Raw genomic sequence first — 25,722 nt, forward strand, 5'->3', positions numbered from 1 at the left:
GCTTCAGAGGGTATTGTGGGATTTTTGGAGCTATCCTACCATCTTTTACTTGCACAACTACTGGAGCTACGTTTGCCATTAATCCAGTGTCTTGTCCGTCTTTAGTCCAAAGTGACTCTGGTATTTGGGATGTCATTTCTTCTACCTGGGATGGATTCCTATTTATCATAACAGTATGTGACATTAATTTTGATGGGGAGTCTAGCATGTCTCGCACTTCCTGAGCGTGATTCTCAGGTATGTCTAAGAATACACCTTCAGGAGTACAATAAATGACGCACCCCATTTTACACAATAAATCTCTTCCCAGGAGATTAGTCGGTGCCGATGCCGCCAGCAAAAAGGAATGCTTGGTATGCAAAGGCCCTATTGTAATCTCTGCTGGTTTGCTAACAGGGTAGTGCTGGACTACTCCCGTTACTCCCATGGCTGGAATTGTCTTACCAGTGGTTCTCATGCCCACTGTCGAATTTATCACTGATTTGGCCGCCCCCGTATCTACAAGGAAGTTTAATGATTTACCAGCTACATCAATTGTGACCTCGGGTTCACTTCCAAGGCTTGCAATCAATTTCACTGGCTGCAGATTACAGGTATGGCCACACCCCTATTGGGTATGGTGACCTCCCTGAATCGCGCTGGCAGCAACTACTTGAGAAGGGGGTAAATGGGAACTACCAGAGACTTGCCAGTCTCTTTTTGGGGGATACCTTTTTGTTTCCCCTGCATGTGGCTCATGACTCCGTCTCTGCGGTCCCTGATCCCAATTTCGTGTGTCATGTCGTTGTCTAGGGGATTGATATGATTTTTGTGTGTTTTTCATTCTACAGTCTCGTGCAAAATGTCCCTCTTTATGACAGTAATAACAAGTTACCACATTTGACTTACCCACAGGGTTTGGAGATTTATACAAAGGTGGCCTTGTGGTCAGGGCCTGTATACTTACGGCCATTAACTTATCACTTTGTGACTCCCTGTGTCTGGTGATATTTCGATCGTGATCAATAGCGGCCTCTCTCAAAGTAGCCACCGACAGACCTCGCCAACATGGTTGCGTGGTCTGTACCCTTGTCTTCAACACCTCTTTTAAACCATCCATTAACACAGATACTGCTACTTCTCTATGATTGGCATTTGTTTTAATGTCTTCTATGCCTGTGTATTTAGCCATTTCCAGTAGTGCCCTATGAAAATACTCAGCAGCTGTTTCTGACTCTTTTTGCTTAATGGAGAAAATTTTGTTCCATTTAACTACAGCTGGAAAATACTCTTTTAACTGTAAATTTATCCTCTTTACATTGTCTTGGTTGTACACATCCGTAAGGGGTACATCTTCATCTAATTTACAGTCAGCTAAGAATTGTGCTGAGTCGACATTGGAGGGTAAACATGCCCTCAGCAATATCTGCCAGTCTTTGTTATTGGGCTCTACAGTATTCCCTAGATCTCTAATGTATTTCTGGCTAGCAACTAGATCCTTCCTAGGATCAGGGAATTCAGACACTATTGTTCTTAATTCCATTCGGGAAAACGGGCAGTGCATGGCAATGTTTCTGACAGGAGTGACTCCTGAAGTGTCCGTTTTCCCATTTGGCACTGCTATTACCCTAACGGGATTAAGTCTAATAACATCATTCTGAGTAGATTCTACAGCCTGTGGTGAAATGGTTTCAGCATAGTGTATGGTGCCGTACTTACCCGTTGATACGACCTCACCTGTCCCTCCGCTAGGGGCCTTGGATACTAATCTTACGGGTTGGGTCGTGCCCACTGCTGTTTCTGATATGGTGGCTGCTAGAGAGAGTGCCGATAGTGTTGTTGACTCGTCCTCTTGATCACACTCCTGGGGAAAGTTTAAAACAGGGTACAACTTGCACGGGTTAATATTTGCATTACTCATCTTATTCATATTATCCTTAACATTTATACAGTTACTAAGTGCCTGTTTATTACACATTAGTGCGTCATTCTCTGCAACCAACTTCTCTCCCGTTATGTAAGGTGGCGGTGGTGCCGTAGCTATCAGTTTCCTGATAGGGTTAGATCCAGCCGCCTGAGCCAATCCTCTCTGAATTTCACCCTCCTGTTGCCATAACTGTAAGTAGTCATAATGTTTGATCCGTCTCTTTGTTGATTTAATGAGACATATCCTTCTCCTACGATTTTGTAACACATCTGGGCTAAAGCTACCTACCCGGGGAAACTTCTCCTCGTCATGCACAGTCATTCTTTCCCATTCATCACATAAAACCTCTGTGTGTGAACCGTATTTTTCACACATTACATACCTTGCCGACCCGATTGGTCGGTTCACTAAATCAACCCGAACCAAGGTTGATCGCCCCCTACCTGAACAACTGGCCCCCATACTTGCAGGTGTTGCTTTCTTCAGCGAACCCTTACAAAAACCAAGATGTCCGGGGCAGGCCGGCGGCGAAGTTTACCGAGTACTCCACTCACTCCTCGCCCACGTTGGCCAGTACTGCAATCACTGATTCAGAGCTGCTGTACCCAACTTAGGGCCCCTATGAACCTTTACTTACTGGGGCGTGTTGGACCTACCAGTCCCCAGCAAGTATCGGTTGTTGGATAGTTCCCGAGTGACCAGCGAACCTCCCTTAAAATAAAAAAAAATTACACAAATCACGTTAGAGTGTACAAATAGCGTTTATGACCCCTTTCGTACGCAAATGGTACTGGTCAGGTTACTAACTAATGCACACAATTACGTGCGGTACAATCGTTCTGCACATAAGCAACTAATCTTATGTGCGGAGCGACCAGTGGAATCGAAAATTGTGGCTGCGAATTCCTTCAGCCTGAGCTTCAATGGCCTATATGGGTTCCGCACCAACCCTTCCTGGTGTTGTGCTACTTCTCTATAGCGGACTTCTTAGTCTGCTGTACCTAGACCTCCTGGTCTGTTCCGGACCTCCTGGTCTTGTGCTACAGTAGACCTCCTGATCTGCTATACTCTAATGCTCAAATTTATGTTTAACAAGGGATGCCTCCCCAGCCACCATGCACGTCACTTACATGTATGTACCTCACGAGAACTCGACTTCTTGTGGTTCAACCCAAAAATTTTAAAAACTTATATATGCAAACACTCACCACATGTACACTTTAATTTTTATTTCTGCTCAGAAATTCCTTTCATTCAGTAAATAGTCTAGACCAGATGAGTCGCAAATTGGAGAAGGATCTATTAGCTTAAAATTTTGGACACTAAAATTGACTTGCGCTATTTATCGCGTTGCCTCCTTTTCGCCTGTTAAAACTAATACTACCGTGTGTTTTGAATTATGTGGGCGTACCCGGACGCTCCAATGCGTAATATACGCTACGTGCGTCGGCCTTTGTGTTGCGTACACTAGTCTCACCCTTTTGTTAGAGACACGTGTATGCCAGCCAGATATGTCCACAGAAATACAATTAACACGTTTATCAATGAAGATGATCTTTAATTGTATTCATCTACCGAGCACCACACAGGTCTCTCAAAGCTGTGTGCGTGCTTTACAAATTACCCCTTAATGTATTACTTTTACTCTTTAACTACTAATAGCAACAAATCTTTCTTAGCACGTTATCAATTGTGAAATGGCAAACAGGAGAGTGATATGTGAAAATACACGAATGAAAAGAAATGCAGATATATGCGTGCATGCGTACGCAAGACAGAACAGAAAAAAAAAACAGTTTTAAAAGATACTAGCGTATTGTTCTTACCTCCGGTTCCGGATTCCTTCAGCACCCTTTACTAAGCGAAGCAGGCGCTTATCTTGGTCAGCACTATGAGGAATATTACCTCCCGCCCTTTGCTGACCGATAATGTCTGCTGAAATTACCTAGTGCAGATATGTGAAGGACGGACGAGCCGCCAATTGATAAAGCCTAATATTTATCTTATTTAAAACACTCTAAAAGGTTAAAGAACACAGTACGCAATTGGCGCACGAGGTACCGTAAGGGTACGCTCTTAGCGTAGCGGACGCTGTATCGGGAGCGAGCCGCTCGAGCGACACAAACGCTCGCGAGAATACGCTGTTGGTATCGGGCACACTATAGGTGAGCGACTACCGTAATGCTACGCTATCAGCGTAGCGGACGCTCGAGACCACGAGGAGATCACGAGCGGCGCAGACGCTCACAAGATAACAATCAGTGGACCTTGAATGTAACACACAGAAAAGATATTCTTACACTGTAGACCTTGTATTGAAACACTGTAGCTATATAACGCTGCTTAACCTTGTTTACACTAAAGCTGTTTGAGCGATAGAGACGCTCCTATTACCCTCTGCAATATAATGAACACACAATACCGGTCTAAGGGTCTAACGCCTTTTAAGGAAATGAATGAACGTTCAATTGCAAAAGAATAATACAATACAAGTTATACACTACCAAGATAACATAAAATACCTAACAAGTAACTACACATAAAATACAATAAAGATACAATTACTTTTAAAGGGGAAGGAGAGAGAGAGAGAGAGAGAGAACGAGAGAGAATGGCTTATAACAATAAAGACAATATGATTGCAGAGAAACTTACGCACAAAGGGAAACAATCGCATGCGCCTTCTGGATATCCAGCTCCCGATTATCAGCAATGAGAACCGTTGAAGAGAATAGTGAGCTGGCCCAGATCGGCTTGTCCTTTTATACCCTACACAAAATACAGTACAATGGTCCCTATATTCTTATTGTTCATTGGACACAGGAATTCGTCTTCGCATTATAACAAAAGGTCATAGGTTGATTCATACAGGTGGGCTGTGACTATTTCCAACTGCTCAGGTGGGTGGGAAACTAGGTTTCCCGCCGCATGGATAATAAAGTGCAAATAATAGTAAATGTCCATAAACTTCTCATGTCCATAACTATTCGCACGAGCGAGTTATCCGCTTCAAACCAACACCGGAATATTGCTAATTAAATACTCTTCCGATGGATACTAAACACCACTGTATAACCCCTGTCTGACCCTTCGTATCAAACAAAGAGGGATCTCTTTGTCTATGAACATGCTACATTAACTAAACTTTCAGATTCTATCAAAAGGACCATAATCTACAAAATACATTATATGGTTAAAATATGTTACGATTGAGTCGCACGCTAGACGCATACAAACTCTACCGTAAATGCGCATACCGTGCGCCTGCGGGTGCACGCAACAGCGAGTATGCGCACGCACGGGAGAGCTCATGCACACGCAGCGGGGACACGCATGAGGTGCAAATATGGCAGTGTGTAGCGTGATATTTTTCTGACTTTGACAACAGGTAGCACTGATATCACACACCAGATACACACTGATCACTATACACAGGTCACACTGATATCACACCCCTGATACACACTGATCACTATACACAGGTCACACTGATATCACACCCCTGATACACACTGATCACTATACACAGGTCACACTGATATCACACACCTGATACACACTGATCACTATACACAGGTCACACTAATATCACACACCTGATACACACTGATCACTATACACAGGTCACACTAATATCACACACCTGATACACACTGATCACTATACACAGGTCACACTAATATCACACACCTGATACACACTGATCACTATACACAGGTCACACTGATATCACACCCCTGATACACACTGATCACTATACACAGGTCACACTGATATCACACCTTTGATACACACTGATCACTATACACAGGTCACACTGATATCACACACCTGATACACACTGATCACTATACACAGGTAGCACAGATATCACACACCTGATACACACTGATCACTATACACAGGTCACACTGATATCACACACCTGATACACACTGATCACTATACACAGATATCACACACCTGATACACACTGATCACTATACACAGGTCACACTTTTATCACACACCTGATACACACTGATCACTATACACAGGTCACACTTTTATCACACACCTGATACACACTGATCACTATACACAGGTCACACTGATATCTCACACCTGATACACACTGATCACTATACACAGGCCACACTGACATCACAAACCTGATACACACTGATCACTATACACAGGTCACACTGATATCACACACCTGATACACACTGATCACTATGCACAGGTCACCATGATATCACACACCTGATACACACTGATCGCTATACACAGGTAGCACAGATATCACACACCTGATACACACTGATCACTATACACAGGTCACACTGATATCACACACCTGATACGCACTGATCACTATACACAGGTAGCACAGATATCACACACCTGATACGCACTGATCACTATACACAGGTCACACTTTTATCACACACCTGATACACACTGATCACTATACACAGGTCGCACTGATATTACACACCTAATACACACTGATTACTATACACATGTTGTACTGATATCACACACCTGATACACACTGATCACTACTGTATGTACAGATTGCACTGTTATCACACATTTGACACCAATGATCACTATACACAGGTCACACCTGATTATCAATGATCACTATACACAGGTCATATTCAGCAGGTAAAGTGATCCAAACAGGGCAGAACCTCCGCCGCTGCCCGACCCTGCAATTACCCGAACAGGTGTCCACTTTTTCCCATTCAAGGGCTGCCCGGCTACCGCGGCTCTATGTTGTGCCTGCACAGTGCATGCAGCACAGGCTCCTGAGTCCCGTCCCCAGTGTTGCTTGATGCTGAGGAGGGGACTCGGGAGCTGCTCTACATGCGGGACACACACACACACACACTGTAGTGCTTATTGGTGAGGGGGGACTGTGCCATACGGGTGGGGGGGCACTCTGGGGTTAACTGTGGAGCATATTGGGGGGCTGTGAAGCATACAGGGGCCATTGTGGGGCACAGTGACGTGCGGTGGGGTGAGGCAGGTGAGGCAGAGCCTTTCCTGTCATACTAACGTTTGTGCCAGAGCTTTTGACTGCGTAAAGTATATGAAAAATACAAAGAATATGTTTGAAATATCTTCTTTGCATTATTCTAATCATTTTTATAGCCAAAACTCTGGAGTAAAAAGTCTATGGCAGGTGAGGCATACTCACCAAATTTTTAGGAGTTTATACTGCTGCACCTGTGTATAATTCCCAGATGTACGCTTTGGCTCATATATTGCATGTAAATCTGGCTCTGGTGCTAGTCAGTGCCTCCTGAGCTATTTAGCTCACCGCACGTCCCTGACTATGGATCATATAGGGGAGAATGTGTGGAATATTTGAAGGGTCACTTAGGGCAGATTGGGAGGGTGCCAAATGAAGCACAGGTGGGGTGAGATGCTGGAGGGACACAGGTGGGGTGAGATGCTCGAGGGACATAGGTGGAGTGAGATGCTGGAAGGACACAGGCGGGGTGAGATGCTGGAGGGACACAGGTGGGGTGAGATGCTGGAAGGACACAGGTGGGGTGAGATGCTGGAGGGACACAGGTGGGGTGAGATGCTAGAGGGACACAGGTGGGGTGAGATGCTGGAAGGACACAGGTGGGGTGAGATGCTGGAGGGACACAGGCGGGGTGAGATGCTGGAGGGACACAAGTGGAGTGAGATGATGGAGGACACTGGGGGATGAGATGCTGGAGGGACACAGGCGGGGTGAGATGCTGGAGGACACAGGTGGCGTGAGATGCTGGAGGGACACAGGTGGGGTGAGATGCTCGAGGGACATAGGTGGAGTGAGATGCTGGAAGGACACAGGCGGGGTGAGATGCTGGAGGGACACAGGTGGGGTGAGATGCTGGAAGGACACAGGTGGGGTGAGATGCTGGAGGGACACAGGTGGGGTGAGATGCTAGAGGGACACAGGTGGGGTGAGATGCTGGAAGGACACAGGTGGGGTGAGATGCTGGAGGGACACAGGCGGGGTGAGATGCTGGAGGGACACAAGTGGAGTGAGATGATGGAGGACACTGGGGGATGAGATGCTGGAGGGACACAGGCGGGATGAGATGCTGGAGGACACAGGTGGCGTGAGATGCTGGAGGACACTGGTGAGGTGAGATGCTGGAGGGACACAGGCTGGGTGAGATGCTGGAGGGACACAGGTGGGGTGAGATGATGGAGGACACTGGTGGGGTGAGATGCTGGAGGGACACAGGTGGGGTGAGATGCTGGAGGGACACAGGTGGGGTGAGTTGCTGGAGGGAAACAGATGGTGCTGAAGAGAGGCAGGCGAGATGATGCTGGTGAGACATAAGGGGAGAAGATGCTTGTGAGACATAAGAGGGGATGATGATGGTGAGACACAGAGAGGATGGTATAGGAGAAATGCAGGGGGGACAACGCTATAAAGATGCAGTGGGTTGCTGATGGAGCAACATAGGAGGATGGTGTTGTTAAAGAGGTGTGTGCTACTGAGTTGACTCCAGTCTTCCGGTTCTCCAGGGAGACTTCATGCCCTATCCAAAGATGGCCACTGAGATCTCTACTGAGTATATCTGGGAGCCATTTTGAGATTGTGTGAGATTATTTAGTGTGACATGATGGGAGACAGAAGTCTTCTACTTCAGAGGGACCTATGATTGCCTGCAATTCACAAAGCTGTTCCAGCATCCCTGCACTGCTACCCGTTTGCAGTATACACTCACTGGCTGCAGAGCTGCATCAAATCCTGCTCCACTAAAGCTCTGGTCCATAAGAACCAGAGCCGGATTAAGAGGGGGGCCCCGGGGGTAAGTCTCCCTGGGACCCCTTTTTTAAAAGGGCCCCCGCTGCTGCCGCCACAGATCAGTTATCTGGTCCGATCTGTGGTACTGCGCTCCCGGCTTCCTGGAGCCGACGCGGCGGCTCCACATGCAGGCAAGCTGAGTTATGCCTGTCCCCCGCCGCTCCCCCCTCCCCATTGCATTAGAAGGCCGGCGCCGCACACAGTGAGTGAGTACAGGACGGACAGCTGAGCGACAGCTCAGCTGTCCAATAATCTGTTGAGCAGCAGCTATTGGCTGGACGCGCAGGCTGCAGGGAACAGGGAGGACGGCGTGTGAAGCCAGCCTGCGCCCAGCCAGCACTCCTATTATACATTAGAAGGCTGGCACCGCACACAGTGAGTGAGTACAGAATGGACAGCTGAGCGACAGCTCAGCTGTCCAATAATCTGTGGAGCAGCAGCCTGTGGCTCAGCCATTGGCTTGGCGCGCAGGCTGCAGGGAACAGGGAGGACGGCGTGTGGAGCCAGCCTGCGCCCAGCCAGCACTCCTATTATACATTAGACCTACCAGCAGCAATATAAGAAAAAAGTTAGGCTAGCTGTATTAGATTCTGAGTTATCTATGTATGTGTATATATATATATATATATATATATATATATATATATATGGGTAAAAATATGTGTATGTGTGTATATATGTATATATATATATATATATGTGTGTGTGTGTATGCGTGTGTGTGTGTGTGTGTGTGTGTATATATATATATATATATATATATATATATAAAATAAGAATTTACTTACCGATAATTCTATTTCTCGGAGTCCGTAGTGGATGCTGGGGTTCCTGAAAGGACCATGGGGAATAGCGGCTCCGCAGGAGACAGGGCACAAAAAGCAAAGCTTTACGATCAGGTGGTGTGTACTGGCTCCTCCCCCTATGACCCTCCTCCAAGCCTCAGTTAGGTACTGTGCCCGGACGAGCGTACACAATAAGGAAGGATTTTGAATCCCGGGTAAGACTCATACCAGCCACACCAATCACACTGTACAACCTGTGATCTGAACCCAGTTAACAGTATGATAACAGCGGAGCCTCTGAAAAGATGGCTCACAACAATAATAACCCGATTTTTGTAACTATGTACAAGTATTGCAGACAATCCGCACTTGGGATGGGCGCCCAGCATCCACTACGGACTCCGAGAAATAGAATTATCGGTAAGTAAATTCTTATTTTCTCTATCGTCCTAGTGGATGCTGGGGTTCCTGAAAGGACCATGGGGATAATACCAAAGCTCCCAAACGGGCGGGAGAGTGCGGATGACTCTGCAGCACCGAATGAGAGAACTCCAGGTCCTCCTTAGCCAGGGTATCAAATTTGTAGGATTTTACAAACGTGTTTGCCCCTGACTAAATAACCGCTCGGCAAAGTTGTAAAGCCGAGACCCCTCGGGCAGCCGCCCAAGATGAGCCCACCTTCCTTGTGGAATGGGCATTTACATATTTTGGCTGTGGCAGGCCTGCCACAGAATGTGCAAGCTGAATTGTATTACACATCCAACTAGCAATAGTCTGCTTAGAAGCAAGAGCACCCAGTTTGTTGGGTGCATACAGGATAACAGCAAGTCAGTTTTCCTGACTCCAGCCGTCCTGGAACATATTTTCAGGGCCCTGACAACATCTAGCAACTTGGAGTCCTCCAAGTCCCTAGTAGGTGCAAGGCACCACAATAAGCTGGTTCAGGTGAAACACTGACACCACCTTAGGGAGAGAACTGGGGACGAGTCCGCAGCTCTGCCCTGTCCGAATGGACAAACAGATATGGGCTTTTTTGAGAAAAAACCACCAATTTGACACTCGCCTGGTCCAGGCCAGGGCCAAGAGCATGGTCACTTTTCATGTGAGATGCTTCAAATCCACAGATTTGACTGGTTTTAAACCAATGTGATTTGAGGAATCCCAGAACTACGTTGAGATCCCACAGTGCCACTGGAGGCACAAAAGGGGGTTGTATATGCAATACTCCCTTGACAAACTTCTGGACTTCAGGAACTGAAGCCAATTCTTTCTGGAAGAAAATCGACAGGGCCGAAATTTGAACCTTAATGGACCCCAATTTGCGGCCCATAGACACTCCTGTTTGCAGGAAATGCAGGAAACGACCGAGTTGAAATTTCTTTGTGGGGCCATCCTGGCCTCACACCACGCAACATATTTTCGCCACATGTGGTGATAATGTTGTGCGGTCACCTCCTTTCTGGCTTTGACCAGGGTAGGAATGACCTCTTCCGGAATGCCTTTTTCCCTTAGGATCCGGCGTTCCACCGCCATGCCGACAAACGCAGCTGCGGTAAGTCTTGGAACAGACATGGTACTTGCTGAAGCAAATCCCTTCTTAGCAGCAGAGGCCATAAGACCTCTGTAAGCATCTCTTGAAGTTCCGGGTACCAAGTCCTTCTTGGCCAATCCGGAGCCATGAGTATAGTTCTTACTCCTCTACGTCTTATAATTCTCAGCACCTTAGGTATGAGAAGCAGAGGAGGGAACACATACACCGACTGGTACACCCACGGTGTTACCAGAACGTCCACAGCTATTGCCTGAGGGTCTCTTGACCTGGCGCAATACCTGTCCCGTTTTTTGTTCAGACGGGACGCCATCATGTCCACCTTTGGTATTTCCCAACGGTTTACAATCATGTGGAAAAAACTTCCCGATGAAGTTTCCACTCTCCCGGGTGGAGGTCGTGCCTGCTGAGGAAGTCTGCTTCCCAGTTTCCATTCCCGGGATGAAACACTGCTGACAGTGCTATCACATGATTTTCCGCCCAGCGAAAAGTCCTTGCAGTTTTTGCCATTGCCCTCCTGCTTCTTGTGTCGCCCTGTCTGTTTACGTGGGCGACTGCCGTGATGTTTTTCCCACTGGATCAATACCGGCTGACCTTGAAGCAGAGGTCTTGCTAAGCTTAGAGCATTATAAATTTACCCTTAGCTCCAGTATATTTATGTGGAGAAAAGTCTCCAGACTTGATCACACTCCCTGGAAATTTTTTTCCTTGTGTGACTGCTCCCCAGCCTCTCGGGCTGGGCTCCGTGGTCACCAGCATCCAATCCTGAATGCCGAATCTGCGGCCCTCTAGAAGATGAGCACTCTATAACCACCACAGGAGAGACACCCTTGTCCTTGGATATAGGGTTATCCGCTGATGCATCTGAAGATGCGATCCGGACCATTTGTCCAGCAGATCCCACTGAAAAGTTCTTGCGTGAAATCTGCCGAATGGAATTGCTTCGTAGGAAGCCACCATTTTTACCAGGACCCTTGTGCAATGATGCACTGTTTTTAGGAGGTTCCTGACTAGCTCGGATAACTCCCTGGCTTTCTCTTCCGGGAGAAACACCTTTTTCTGGACTGTGTCCAGAATCATCCCTAGGCACAGCAGACGTGTCGTCGGGATCAGCTGCGATTTTGGAATATTTAGAATCCACCCGTGCTGTTGTAGCAGTATCCGAGATAGTGCTACTCCGACCTCCAACTGTTCCCTGGACTATGCCCTTATCAGGAGATCGTCCAAGTAAGGGATAATTAAGACGCCTTTTCTTCGAAGAAGAATCATCATTTCGGCCATTACCTTGGTAAAGACCCGGGGTGCCGTGGACAATCCAAACGGCAGCGTCTGAAACTGATAGTGACAGTTCTGCACCACGAACCTGAGGTACCCTTAGTGAGAAGGGCAAATTTGGGACATAGAGGTAAGCATCCCTGATGTCCCGGGACACTATATAGTCCCCTTCTTCCTGGTTCGTTATCACTGCTCTGAGTGACTCCATCTTGATTTGAACCTTTGTAAGTGTTCAAAAAATTTTTAGAATAAGTCTCACCTAGCCTTCTGGCTTCAGTACCACAATATAGTGTGGAATAATACCCCTTTTCTTGTAGTAGGAGAGGTAATTTAATTATCACCTGCTGGGAATACAGCTTGTGAATTTTTTCCCATACTGCCTCCTTGTCGGAGGGAGACCTTGGTAAAGCAGACTTCAGGAGCCTGCGAAGGGGAAACGTCTCGACATTCCAATCTGTACCCCTGGGATACTACTTGTAGGATCCAGGGGTCCTGTACGGTCTCAGCGCCATGCTGAGAACTTGTCAGAAGCGGTGGAACGCTTCTGTTCCTGGGAATGGGCTGCCTGCTGCAGTCTTCTTCCCTTTCCTCTATCCCTGGGCAGATATGATCTTATAGGGACGAAAGGACTGAGGCTGAAAAGACGGTGTCTTTTTCTGCAGAGATGTGACTTAGGGTAAAAACGGTGGATTTTCCAGCAGTTGCCGTGGCCACCAGGTCCGATGGACCGACCCCAAATAACTCCTCTTCCTTTATACGGCAATACACCTTTGTGCCGTTTGGAATCTGCATCACCTGACCACTGTCGTGTCCATAACATCTTCTGGCAGATATGGACATCGCATTTACTCTTGATGCCAGAGTGCAAATATCCCTCTGTGCATCTCGCATATATAGAAATGCATCCTTTAAATGCTCTATAGTCAATAAAATACTGTCCCTGTCAAGGGTATCAATATTTTTAGTCAGGGAATCCGACCAAGCCACCCCAGCTCTGCACATCCAGGCTGAGGCGATCGCTGGTCGCAGTATAACACCAGTATGTGTGTATATACTTTTTATGATATTTTCCAGCCTCCTGTCAGCTGGTCCTTGAGGACGGCCCTATCTATAGACGGTACCGCCACTTGTTTTGATAAGCGTGTGAGCGCCTTTTCCACCCTAAGGGATGTTTCCCAACGCGCCCTAACCTCTGGCGGGAAAGGGTATACCGCCCCTAATTTTCTATCGGGGGGAACCCACGCATCATCACACACTTTATTTAATTTATCTGATTCAGGAAAAACTACGGTAGTTTTTTCACATCCCACATAATACCCTCTTTTGTGGTACTTGTAGTATCAGAAATATGTAACACCTCCTTCATTGCCTTTAACGTGTGGCCCTAATAAGGAATACGTTTGTTTATTCACCGTCGACACTGGATTCAGTGTCCCTGTCTGTGTCTGTGTCGACCGACTAAAGTAAACGGGCGTTTTAAAACCCCTGACGGTGTTTTTGAGACGTCTGGACCGGTACTAATTGTTTGTCGGCCGTCTCATGTCGTCAACCGACCTTGCAGCGTGTTGACATTATCACGTAATTCCCTAAATAAGCCATCCATTCCGGTGCCGACTCCCTAGAGAGTGACATCACCATTACAGGCAATTGCTCCGCCTCCTCACCAACATCGTCCTCATACATGTCGACACACACGTACCGACACACAGCACACACACAGGGAATGCTCTGATAGAGGACAGGACCCACTAGCCCTTTGGAGAGACAGAGGGAGAGTTTGCCAGCACACACCAAAAACGCTATAATTATATAGGGACAACCTTATATAAGTGTTTTCCCTTATAGCATCTTTATTATATATTTCTAACGCCAAATTAGTGCCCCCCCTCTCTGTTTTAACCCTGTTTCTGTAGTGCAGTGCAGGGGAGAGCCTGGGAGCCTTCCCTCCAGCCTTTCTGTGAGGGAAAATGGCGCTGTGTGCTGAGGAGATAGGCCCCGCCCCTTTTTCGGCGGCCTCGTCTCCCGCTCTTAACGGATTCTGGCAGGGGTTAAATATCTCCATATAGCCTTTGGAGGCTATATGTGAGGTATTTTTAGCCAAAATAGGTTTTCATTTGCCTCCCAGGGCGCCCCCCTCCCAGCGCCCTGCACCCTCAGTGACTGCCGTGTGAAGTGTGCTGAGAGGAAAATGGCGCACAGCTGCAGTGCTGTGCGCTACCTTTAGAAGACTGAGGAGTCTTCTGCCGCCGATTCTGGACCTCTTCTTACTTCAGCATCTGCAAGGGGGCCGGCGGCAAGGCTCCGGTGACCATCCAGGCTGTACCTGTGATCGTCCCTCTGGAGCTGATGTCCAGTAGCCAAGAAGCCAATCCATCCTGCACGCAGGTGAGTTCACTTCTTCTCCCCTAAGTCCCTCGTTGCAGTGATCCTGTTGCCAGCAGGACTCACTGTAAAATAAAAAACCTAAGCTAAACTTTTCTAAGCAGCTCTTTAGGAGAGCCACCTAGATTGCACCCTTCTCGGCCGGGCACAAAAATCTAACTGAGGCTTGGAGGAGGGTCATAGGGGGAGGAGCCAGTACACACCACCTGATCGTAAAGCTTTGCTTTTTGTGCCCTGTCTCCTGCGGAGCCGCTATTCCCCATGGTCCTTTCAGGAACCCCAGCATCCACTAGGACGATAGAGAAATATATATACACACAGTGGTTATTGAATTAAAGAGTGTGCAGCAGGAGGCGAGGGAAGTGGCCATCCTGCTGCACTAAGATGCTGCTCCCGTCCCTGCCCGGCGCCTACGCCGACTAGGTGGCTACTTAGAGCACCGGACCTGTGAGGCTCTCTGCCGCACACAGCCACCCACTGCTCACCGCTGACCACCGCCCGCTACTGACCGCTCACCGCCACTGACCAAATGGAAGCGGTCAGAGGGACCTCACTGCCGCCGCGCCAAAGGCCTCCTTCTCACCGCCGCCACCACTGCTGCTCATGGAACAGTCGCCGACCACAGCCCCTTCTGCATCTCCGCTGCTCATCTCATTAGGTAATGTTCGCCTGCTTCCCTATGGCCCTTTGTCACTCTCCCTGTCCCTGAATTGTGGATCATACTGTGTGGCATATTGTGAATTTTGGCTCATTCCGTGTGACATATTGTGAATTTTGGCTCATTCCGTGTGGCATATTGTGAATTTTGGCTCATTCCGTGTGGCATATTGTGAATTTTGGCTCATTTCGTGTGGCATATTGTGAATTTTGGCTCATTCCGTGTGGCGTATTGGGAATTTTGGCTCATTCCGGGTGGCGTAATATGAATTTTGTCTCATTCTGTGGGAATTATGGCTCATTCAGTGTGCCATAATGTGAATTTTGGCTCATTCCGTGTGTAAGGGGCACCAGTACTAGATAGTATAAGGGGTCCTACTATTGCGGTGCATAATGTGTGCATGGTGTGGTACACTACACTTATGCATATGCCCCCTTTTGAGTGACCATGCCCCATTTTGAGTGGTCACGCCCCCTTTTCCCTTACCCCCACTTCAAAATTTCCACTTCGACCACTGTTTCTATCTATATACTATATATAAATGTATATATTATATATACATGTGTGTGCTCCCTGTCTGAAAGAGTCTTAAAATTTACCACCGAATTGTAATTTTTTTTGTAGTAAATGAAGACGTTATGATTTTAATTTTAGATTTTAGGGCCCCACTGTCTTAAGTACCCCGGGCCCCACGAAGCCTTAATCCAGCTCTGATAAGAGCCGGTGTGTAACAGTGAGTACAGCTGCACCTAGTATCTTTCAATAAACCAACACCATTGGTTAAGTAACTGGGCTGTTTGAGTATCCGCTGGTGTGCGCCTACACAACTCTGTACTATCAACACGTGCACACACAGAATTTCCAACAGGTGTATCTCCAGTGTGTGTGATCAGGGAAGTGCCCTAAAACCTCTATTACTATGTATTATCTGACTGTTACCCTATTATACCTACGCAAACAGACAGCTTCTATACCACATGATCTCCTATGTGCATACTGACTACCGCCTCAAGACACTGCCTAGAGAGGCTCAATTTCTTCAGAGCCCCCTCCCCCCGTTGGAGAGGAAGAAGAGCATCTCCCAGCAAAATGGCCCATTTATTTATTTGTATTCCCTATTTAAAGCTCTACCAAGAAGCCTGTTGTATTCCTAGAATGTGCCAGTCCATGGTACTTACCTTGTTCCCAGCAGGTGCTGATAGGACCCAGACACAGTTAATGGAGTTGGGGTATTTAGCAGGAAATCCTGGAGATGAGAAGTTTCCAGTTGTGCTGGTTAAAGTTCTCCCGCAATTTACTGGAAAAGAGGAAAGACATATAACTAACAGTAATAAAAGGCATTATACAGTATGACTGAGGGGCCTACTTGTCACGCAGCTCTATCCTTAGAATGTATGGAAAATGCTGTTTCCGCGCATTTAAGGACAGAATTAATATCCCTGAAATGTAACAAGATAGGAATCTGGAGGTGCCGGAGAGATCTCCTGTGTCACAACTGAGGGCCTGAGCTGACGGGAGGCAGCCTCAGTTGTAGGGGCTGAGATGTACCGGAACCTGGGAGGTTGTATCAGACCCCTGGACATGTAAGTAACATGAATAATAACTGCCCGAAGGCGTGACCACGACAACTTGGATAAAAGTCAATGATGTTTATTATGACAACTCCGCAACACAGCAGCAGTAAAAGAAAACGTAAAAGTCAGCAAATAATAAATACAGTTCCTGGGTACTACAGGATGGCAGGAGCCACAGGGCACTGGTAGTGTGAGATAGTTCTAATGATCTTCTAGATGGAAAGTCCTTACCAGGCCCGACTGTAGCAATGGAGATAACCCAGGATTGTGCCAGCTGGTGTTCCAGGAAAAGCTGGGTTGCTGAAGGTAAAACAGCTGCTGTGGATACTGGCTGGAACCAGACTGTTGTTAGCACGGAGTGGATACTGGCTGGAACCAGTTAAATAATAAATGAACTTGGGAGCGATGAAATATGAACTGAAATGTAGAACTTGAGAGCGGAGAAATAATAATACCGGTGGAGAGTGGTAAAGTGTAGAAAGGACACCGGCCCTTTAAGGGAAGCTGTACTCTGCTGAAAGCTGAGCTGGAAGCAGGTAATGGTGTAGCTGGAAACAGATGAATCCACAATGGATTGGAGAGTCAGGCTACACCGCAGGTGGAATGCTGGTGCGGGTCTCTATGGTGGAAGTCTTGAGACAGGAGCTGGAACCTGGAAGACAATCACAGGAGAGAGACAAACAGGAACTAGGTTTGACAACCAAAGCACTGACGCCTTCCTTGCTCAGGCACAGTGTATTTATACCTGCAGCAAGGAAGGGATTGGCTAGGCAATTATGCAGATTAACAATACTGACAACAGATTGGAGGAAATGATCAGCTGACAGAATCCAAGATGGCTGCGCCCATGCAGACACTTGGAGGGAAGTTTGGTTTGTAATCCATGTGGTAATGAAAACAGTAATGGCGGCGCCGGCCACTGGAGACAGGAGACGCCAGGCTGACAAGTGCACATCTAACCACGCGGACACAGCGGAGGCCGCGGCTGACGTAATCGCCACTCTGACACTCTGCATGCAGAAGCTCAGGGACGGCGGCGGAGGCCGCGGGAGACGCCACGCCAGATGTAATATGGCGTTACTGTGACAGCGTCTCAGAGAGACAGGAGAGGATACAGGAATGTACACATCAGGATAACAGATGGGATCCGGTCCTGGAGCGCTGAGCCAGCCTTAGGAGGCATCTGATGGGTAAGAAATGGCGTCCAGATACCCGGATCGTGACATCCTGCTTTCCGTCCGAATCTGCAAAGATGGCATTAGCCCATTAACTTCAACGGAGCAGCCAGAGAGGGATCTTGCAGTCCCATTCCAGTGGGCTGGAGCCGTTCATTATGACAACCGTGAAACTTTTGCATTGCACATGCTCATAGGGATAGCCGAGCATGGGCAGTATTCCATTATTAGTGATCGCATTAGGAGCTCGTCCCAGAGACTTAAGATGTGTACCCGGACAATATGGCGTCCGACATATCTTATCCGCGGTACACATTAGAACGATGTAATGAAGGACGGAATGATCCCTCATTCCATCCATCATTACACTGCCTGGCACCGCATGCGTTATCGTCCGGTGGTCCATGGAGTATGGACGACCAGAAGATATCGCTAAGAACGCGCAGATTGGTCGTACACACTGAACGATCCTTTGTTCTGATTTGTCCAGAGACAAAATAATATCGGACCAATACTGATCCAGTGTGTACCCAGCCTGAGATTGGTACAATCACCCCAAAAAAGATTCATTGTTGCTGTGATATGCGGCGATAAGGATTCTTAATTTTTGAGGGCTGGACGCATTTTATAACAAATATGCCCTTAAGGGTGGTGTTATATGCATGGCCGGTACTCCTATCAGGTAACCTAGATGTTTATAAACACTGGATGAGTGGCCTTAAAACCCTAAATTTAATTAATTTACAGAGTCGATGACAGATTTAATCTATTAATTCACAGGTAGAAATTACTGCGGTTAATTGATACCCAGGGGGTAATTCAATTGAAGCCAATAGCCGGAATTATTAGGGATTTTGTTTGAAACAAAATCAGCGATAAGTGCAGTTTTTTTTTGTGCCCGCCATTACGAAAACACATGGATCTGGGAACTTATCCTGGACCCTGTGTGTTTTTGCATGAAAACTGGTAAATTTTTCAGTGAAAAAATTGGAAACAATTGAATTGCCCGAAACGTTAATACGATCAGGTGGATTTGGGTTCATGTATTAGTGTGATAGGGCTGTAACACACTCGCCGGCTTTTGCTGGGCGGGAAAAAGCCGGATGGCTTTTTCCCGTGCCGGTATTGTAATTAACAGTGTAAGGGGTAGGGTCCTTTCACACTGTACGGCCCCGGCCCAGCTGCCGGGTTGCAGCCGGAAATATTCACTGGAAGGTCCGGCTGCCGACGCGGGGCCGTGCCGTCTTTGAAGGCAGAGAACCGTGTGTGTGAAGGGGAGCTTTCACACACAACGTTTTTTTTCCAAGCCGTGTCTGCTGCTGCGCATGCGCACTGCATTACACACGGCTCAAAGCCGTTGTGTGTGAAAGACTCTGCCGGATGGCAAAAAGCCAGACAAAGTTTGTCCGGCTTTTTACCATCCGGGAAAAACCGGGTAGTGTGTTACAGCCCATAGGATGGATTATGTTCCAGTGAGAGGATAACATATAAAAGCCTCATTTACTAACAAGAATTTGTCTCAATATTAGTGTAGGAATATTAGTGATGAGCGGGTTCGGTTTCTCGGAAACCGAACCCCCCCGAACTTCACCCTTTTTACACGGGTCCGAGCCATACTCGGATTCTCCCGTATGGCTCAGGTAACCCGAGCGCGCCCGAACGTCATCATCCCGCTGTCGGATTCTCGCGAGATTCGGATTCTATATAAGCAGCCGCGCGTCGCCGCCATTTTCACTCGTGCATTGGAAATGTTAGGGAGAGGACGTGGCTGGCGTCCTCTCCGTTATTGTTGAACTTGATTGTGCTGTGCACTATTGCTTAATTGTAATACACTCTTTTCTCCCAGAGGAAGGCCCCCAAGGGCCGAAACGCGTTGGAGCATTTCCCTACACCATCCACAACAGCTGCATGACCGAACAGAAGAAGCGGAACAAGAGACGGAACCCGGTCACGTGACTGAAGACCAGGAAGTGTCTGCAGATCACGGACGACGGCCAAGCATCGAGGAGACAGCCTGCCGCTGACACATCCAGCAAGGGAGAAGGAGATCTGAGGTGAGTCTCTGTAGGTGGGGGAAGTGCGGCAACGAACCACTCTGAGAGTGTTCGCAGTGCGTGCATCTCCCCCTCCAAGACAGGCACCGAACCCAGGCTGACAAGCCTCCGACCTGTGACAGAACACAGTCACAGTGACGGCGGCAGAAGCAGGGGGAGGCAGACCAGTCCAGAGTCCCCTTTCATTCTCACGCACCTTCCACTGCTGTATAATTGTCAATAGCAGAATGTCATTTTAAACAAGTGCACTCAGTTCACACCAGCGGGACGCCGCGGTTTGAATTATACCAAATAGACACTTTTCTCCATTTTCATTTTTTCTTCGTTTTTTTAATTCATTCATTTTTTCATTTCATTTTTTACATTTCTTTCATAATTTTTTCATCAATTTTTTTAATTTTTCCATTTTTTACATTCATTTCTGTATTCATATTTTCACTGTTAATGGACTTCATCATTAAACCTAGAATCAAGCATGCTTATGCACAACCAGTAAGCAGGCTTTACACAGCCAAATAGATTGAAATCATAGTATTCGGGACTATCATTTATTGTTATTAAATAAATATTACTTTGATAATCAATTAAGCATCTCACCATTTATTACACCAGGGTAGATACATGCAAATCTAAAACCGGGGGTGAGCGCAGTGTGAAAAAATTCTCTGCTTCTTTAATTGTGGGGAGGGCTGGGGAGCAGCTGTATAATATAGGAGGAGTACAGTGCAGAGTTTTGCTGATCAGTGACCACCAGTTATCCGTTCTCTGCCTGAAAAAAACGCTCCATATCTGTGCTCAGTGTGCTGCAGTGCATATATCTGTGCTCACACTGCTTAATTGTGGGGACTGGGGAGCAGCTGTATTATATAGCAGGAGTACAGTACAGAGTTTTGCTGACAGTGACCACCAGTATACGTTGTCTGCCTGAAAAACACTCCATATCTGTGCTCAGTGTGCTGCTTTATTGTGGGGACTGGGGACCACCAGTATAATATTATATAGGAGGAGTACAGTGCAGAGTTTTGCTAACCAGTGACCACCAGTATATAATATATAGCATTACAGTACAGTAGGCCACTGCTGTACCTACCTCTGTGTCGTCATTAAGTATACTATCCATCTACATTCTATACCTGTGGTGCATTTTAGTTTTGCAGTTTGCTGACACAGTGACCACCAGTATACTATATATAGCAGTACGGTACGGAAGGCCACTGCTGTACCTACCTCTGTGTCGTCATTAAGTATACTATCCATCTACATTCTATACCTGTGGTGCATTTTAGTTTTGCAGTTTGCTGACACAGTGACCACCAGTATACTATATATAGTAGTACGGAAGGCCACTGCTGTACCTACCTCTGTGTCATCATTAAGTATACTATCCATCTACATTCTATACCTGTGGTGCATTTTAGTTTTGCAGTTTGCTGACACAGTGACCACCAGTATACTATATATAGCAGTACGGTACGGAAGGCCACTGCTGTACCTACCTCTGTGTCGTCATTAAGTATACTATCCATCTACATTCTATACCTGTGGTGCATTTTAGTTTTGCAGTTTGCTGACACAGTGACCACCAGTATACTATATATAGCAGTACGGTACGGAAGGCCACTGCTGTACCTACCTCTGTGTCGTCATTAAGTATACTATCCATCTACATTCTATACCTGTGGTGCATTTTAGTTTTGCAGTTTGCTGACACAGTGACCACCAGTATACTATATATAGCAGTACGGTACGGAAGGCCACTGCTGTACCTACCTCTGTGTCGTCATTAAGTATACTATCCATCTACATTCTATACCTGTGGTGCATTTTAGTTTTGCAGTTTGCTGACACAGTGACCACCAGTATACTATATATAGCAGTACGGTACGGAAGGCCACTGCTGTACCTACCTCTGTGTCGTCATTAAGTATACTATCCATCTACATTCTATACCTGTGGTGCATTTTAGTTTTGCAGTTTGCTGACACAGTGACCACCAGTATACTATATATAGCAGTACGGAAGGCAACTGCTGTATCCACCTCTGTGTCGTCATTAAGTATAATATCCATCTACATTCTATACCTGTGGTGCATTTTAGTTTTGCAGTTTGCTGACACAGTGACCACCAGTATACTATATATAGCAGTACGGTACGGAAGGCCACTGCTGTACCTTCCTCTGTGACGTTATTAAGTATACTATACATCTACATTCTATACCTGTGGTGCATTTTAGTTTTGCAGTTTGCTGACACAGTGACCACCAGTATACTATATATAGCAGTACGGAAGGCCACTGCTGTACCCACCTCTGTGTCATCATTAAGTATAATATCCATCTACATTCTATACCTGTGGTGCATTTTAGTTTTGCAGTTTGCTGACACAGTGACCACCAGTATACTATATATAGCAGTACGGAAGGCCACTGCTGTACCTACCTCTGTGTCGTCATTAAGTATACTATCCATCTACATTCTATACTTGTGGTGCATTTTAGTTTTGCAGTTTGCTGACACAGTGACCACCAGTATACTATATATAGCAGTACGGAAGGCCACTGCTGTACCCACCTCTGTGTCGTCATTAAGTATAATATCCATCTACATTCTATACCTGTGGTGCATTTTAGTTTTGCAGTTTGCTGACACAGTGACCACCAGTATACTATATATAGCAGTACGGAAGGCCACTGCTGTACCTACCTCTGTGTCGTCATTAAGTATACTATCCATCTACATTCTATACCTGTGGTGCATTTTAGTTTTGCAGTTTGCTGACACAGTGACCACCAGTATACTATATATAGCAGTACGGAAGGCCACTGCTGTACCTACCTCTGTGTCGTCATTAAGTATACTATCCATCTACATTCTATACCTGTGGTGCAATTTAGTTTTGCAGTTTGCTGACACAGTGACCACCAGTATACTATATATAGCAGTACGGTACGGAAGGCCACTGCTGTGCCTACCTCTGTGTCGTCATTAAGTATACTATCCATCTACATTCTATACCTGTGGTGCATTTTAGTTTTGCAGTTTGCTGAAACAGTGACCACCAGTATATATAGCAGTACGGTACGGAAGGCCACTGCTCTACCTACCTCTGTGTCGTCAAGTATACTATCCATCCATACTTGTGGTGCATTTCAGTTGTGCGCAGTATATATAGTAGTAGGCCATTGCTATTGATACTGGCATATAATTCCACACATTAAAAAATGGAGAACAAAAATGTGGAGGTTAAAATAGGGAAAGATCAAGATCCACTTCCACCTCGCGCTGAAGCTGCTGCCAGTAGTCATGGCCGAGACGATGAAATGCCATCAACGTCGTCTGCCAAGGCCGATGCCCAATGTCATAGTAGAGAGCATGTAAAATCCAAAAAACAAAAGTTCAGTAAAATGACCCAAAAATCAAAATTAAAAGCGTCTGAGGAGAAGCGTAAACTTGCCAATATGCCATTTACGACACGGAGTGGCAAGGAACGGCTGAGGCCCTGGCCTATGTTCATGGCTAGTGGTTCAGCTTCACATGAGGATGGAAGCACTCATCCTCTCGCTAGAAAAATGAAAAGACTTAAGCTGGCAAAAGCACAGCAAAGAACTGTGCGTTCTTCTAAATCACAAATACCCAAGGAGAGTCCAATTGTGTCGGTTGCGATGCCTGACCTTCCCAACACTGGACGGGAAGAGCTTGCGCCTTCCACCATTTGCACGCCCCCTGCAAGTGCTGGAAGGAGCACCCGCAGTCCAGTTCCTGATAGTCAAATTGAAGATGTCACTGTTGAAGTACACCAGGATGAGGATATGGGTGTTGCTGGCGCTGGGGAGGAAATTGACAAGGAGGATTCTGATGGTGAGGTGGTTTGTTTAAGTCCGGCACCCGGGGAGACACCTGTTGTCCGTGGGACGAATATGGCCATTGACATGCCTGGTCAAAATACAAAAAAAATCAGCTCTTCGGTGTGGAATTATTTCAACACAAATGCGGACAACAGGTGTCAAGCCATGTGTTGCCTTTGTCAAGCTGTAATAAGTAGGGGTAAGGACGTTAACCACCTCGGAACATCCTCCCTTATACGTCACCTGCAGCGCATTCATCATAAGTCAGTGACAAGTTCAAAAACTTTGGGTGACAGCGGAAGCAGTCCACTGACCACTAAATCCCTTCCTCTTGTAACCAAGCTCCTGCAAACCACACCACCAACTCCCTCAGTGTCAATTTCCTCCTTACCCAGGAAAGCCAATAGTCCTGCAGGCCATGTCACTGGCAAGTCTGACGAGTCCTCTCCTGCCTGGAATTCCTCTGATGCATCCTTGAGTGTAACGCCTACTGCTGCTGGCGCTGCTGTTGTAGCTGCTGGGAGTCGATCGCCATCCCAGAGGGGAAGTCGGAAGACCACTTGTACTACTTCCAGTAAGCAATTGACTGTCCAACAGTCCTTTGCGAGGAAGATGAAATATCACAGCAGTCATCCTGCTGCAAAGCAGATAACTCAGGCCTTGGCAGCCTGGGCGGTGAGAAACGTGGTTCCGGTATCCACCGTTAATTCAGAGCCAACTAGAGACTTGATTGAGGTACTGTGTCCCCGGTACCAAATACCATCTAGGTTCCATTTCTCTAGGCAGGCGATACCGAAAATGTACACAGACCTCAGAAAAAGACTCACCAGTGTCCTAAAAAATGCAGTTGTACCCAATGTCCACTTAACCACGGACATGTGGACAAGTGGAGCAGGGCAGACTCAGGACTATATGACTGTGACAGCCCACTGGGTAGATGTATTGCCTCCCGCAGCAAGAACAGCAACGGCGGCACCAGTAGCAGCATCTCGCAAACGCCAACTCGTTCCTAGGCAGGCTACGCTTTGTATCACCGCTTTCCAGAATAGGCACACAGCTGACAACCTCTTACGGAAACTGAGGAAGATCATCGCAGAATGGCCTACCCCAATTGGACTCTCCTGGGGATTTGTGACATCGGACAACGCCAGCAATATTGTGCGTGCATTACATCTGGGCAAATTCCAGCACGTCCCATGTTTTGCACATACATTGAATTTGGTGGTGCAGAATTATTTAAAAAACGACAGGGGCGTGCAGGAGATGCTGTCGGTGGCCCGAAGAATTGCGGGCCACTTTCGGCATTCAGCCACCGCGTACAGAAGACTGGAGCACCACCAAACATTCCTGAACCTGCCCTGCCATCATCGGAAGCAAGAGGTGGTAACGAGGTGGAATTCAACCCTCTATATGCTTCAGAGGATGGAGGAGCAGCAAAAGGCCATTCAAGCCTATACATCTGCCCACGATATAGGCAAAGGAGGGGGAATGCACCTGACTCAAGCGCAGTGGAGAATGATTTCAACGTTGTGCAAGGTTCTGCAACCCTTTGAACTTGCCACACGTGAAGTCAGTTCAGACACTGCCAGCCTGAGTCAGGTCATTCCCCTCATCAGGCTTTTGCAGAAGAAGCTGGAAACATTGAAGGAGGAGCTAAAACAGAGCGATTCCGCTAGGCATGTGGGACTTGTGGATGGAGCCCTTAATTCGCTT

The 25,722-nt window shown here is 47.0% G+C and overlaps 1 protein-coding gene across 7 annotated transcripts in view; it reads right to left on the minus strand.

Moving 5' to 3' along the window:
• LOC134968951 (embryonic protein UVS.2-like) overlaps positions 1-25,722 on the minus strand; it is a 237,761-nt gene that overhangs the window by 17,452 nt on the left and 194,587 nt on the right. For all 7 annotated transcript variants that reach the window (XM_063944583.1, XM_063944582.1, XM_063944581.1 and 4 more), the window contains one exon: positions 16,539-16,657. In XM_063944583.1, coding sequence (XP_063800653.1) covers positions 16,539-16,657 — 119 coding nt within the window. The remainder of the gene's footprint in view (positions 1-16,538; positions 16,658-25,722) is intronic.

The sequence above is a fragment of the Pseudophryne corroboree genome, chromosome 11, assembly GCF_028390025.1.
Source record: "Pseudophryne corroboree isolate aPseCor3 chromosome 11, aPseCor3.hap2, whole genome shotgun sequence".
NCBI lineage: Eukaryota > Metazoa > Chordata > Amphibia > Anura > Myobatrachidae > Pseudophryne > Pseudophryne corroboree.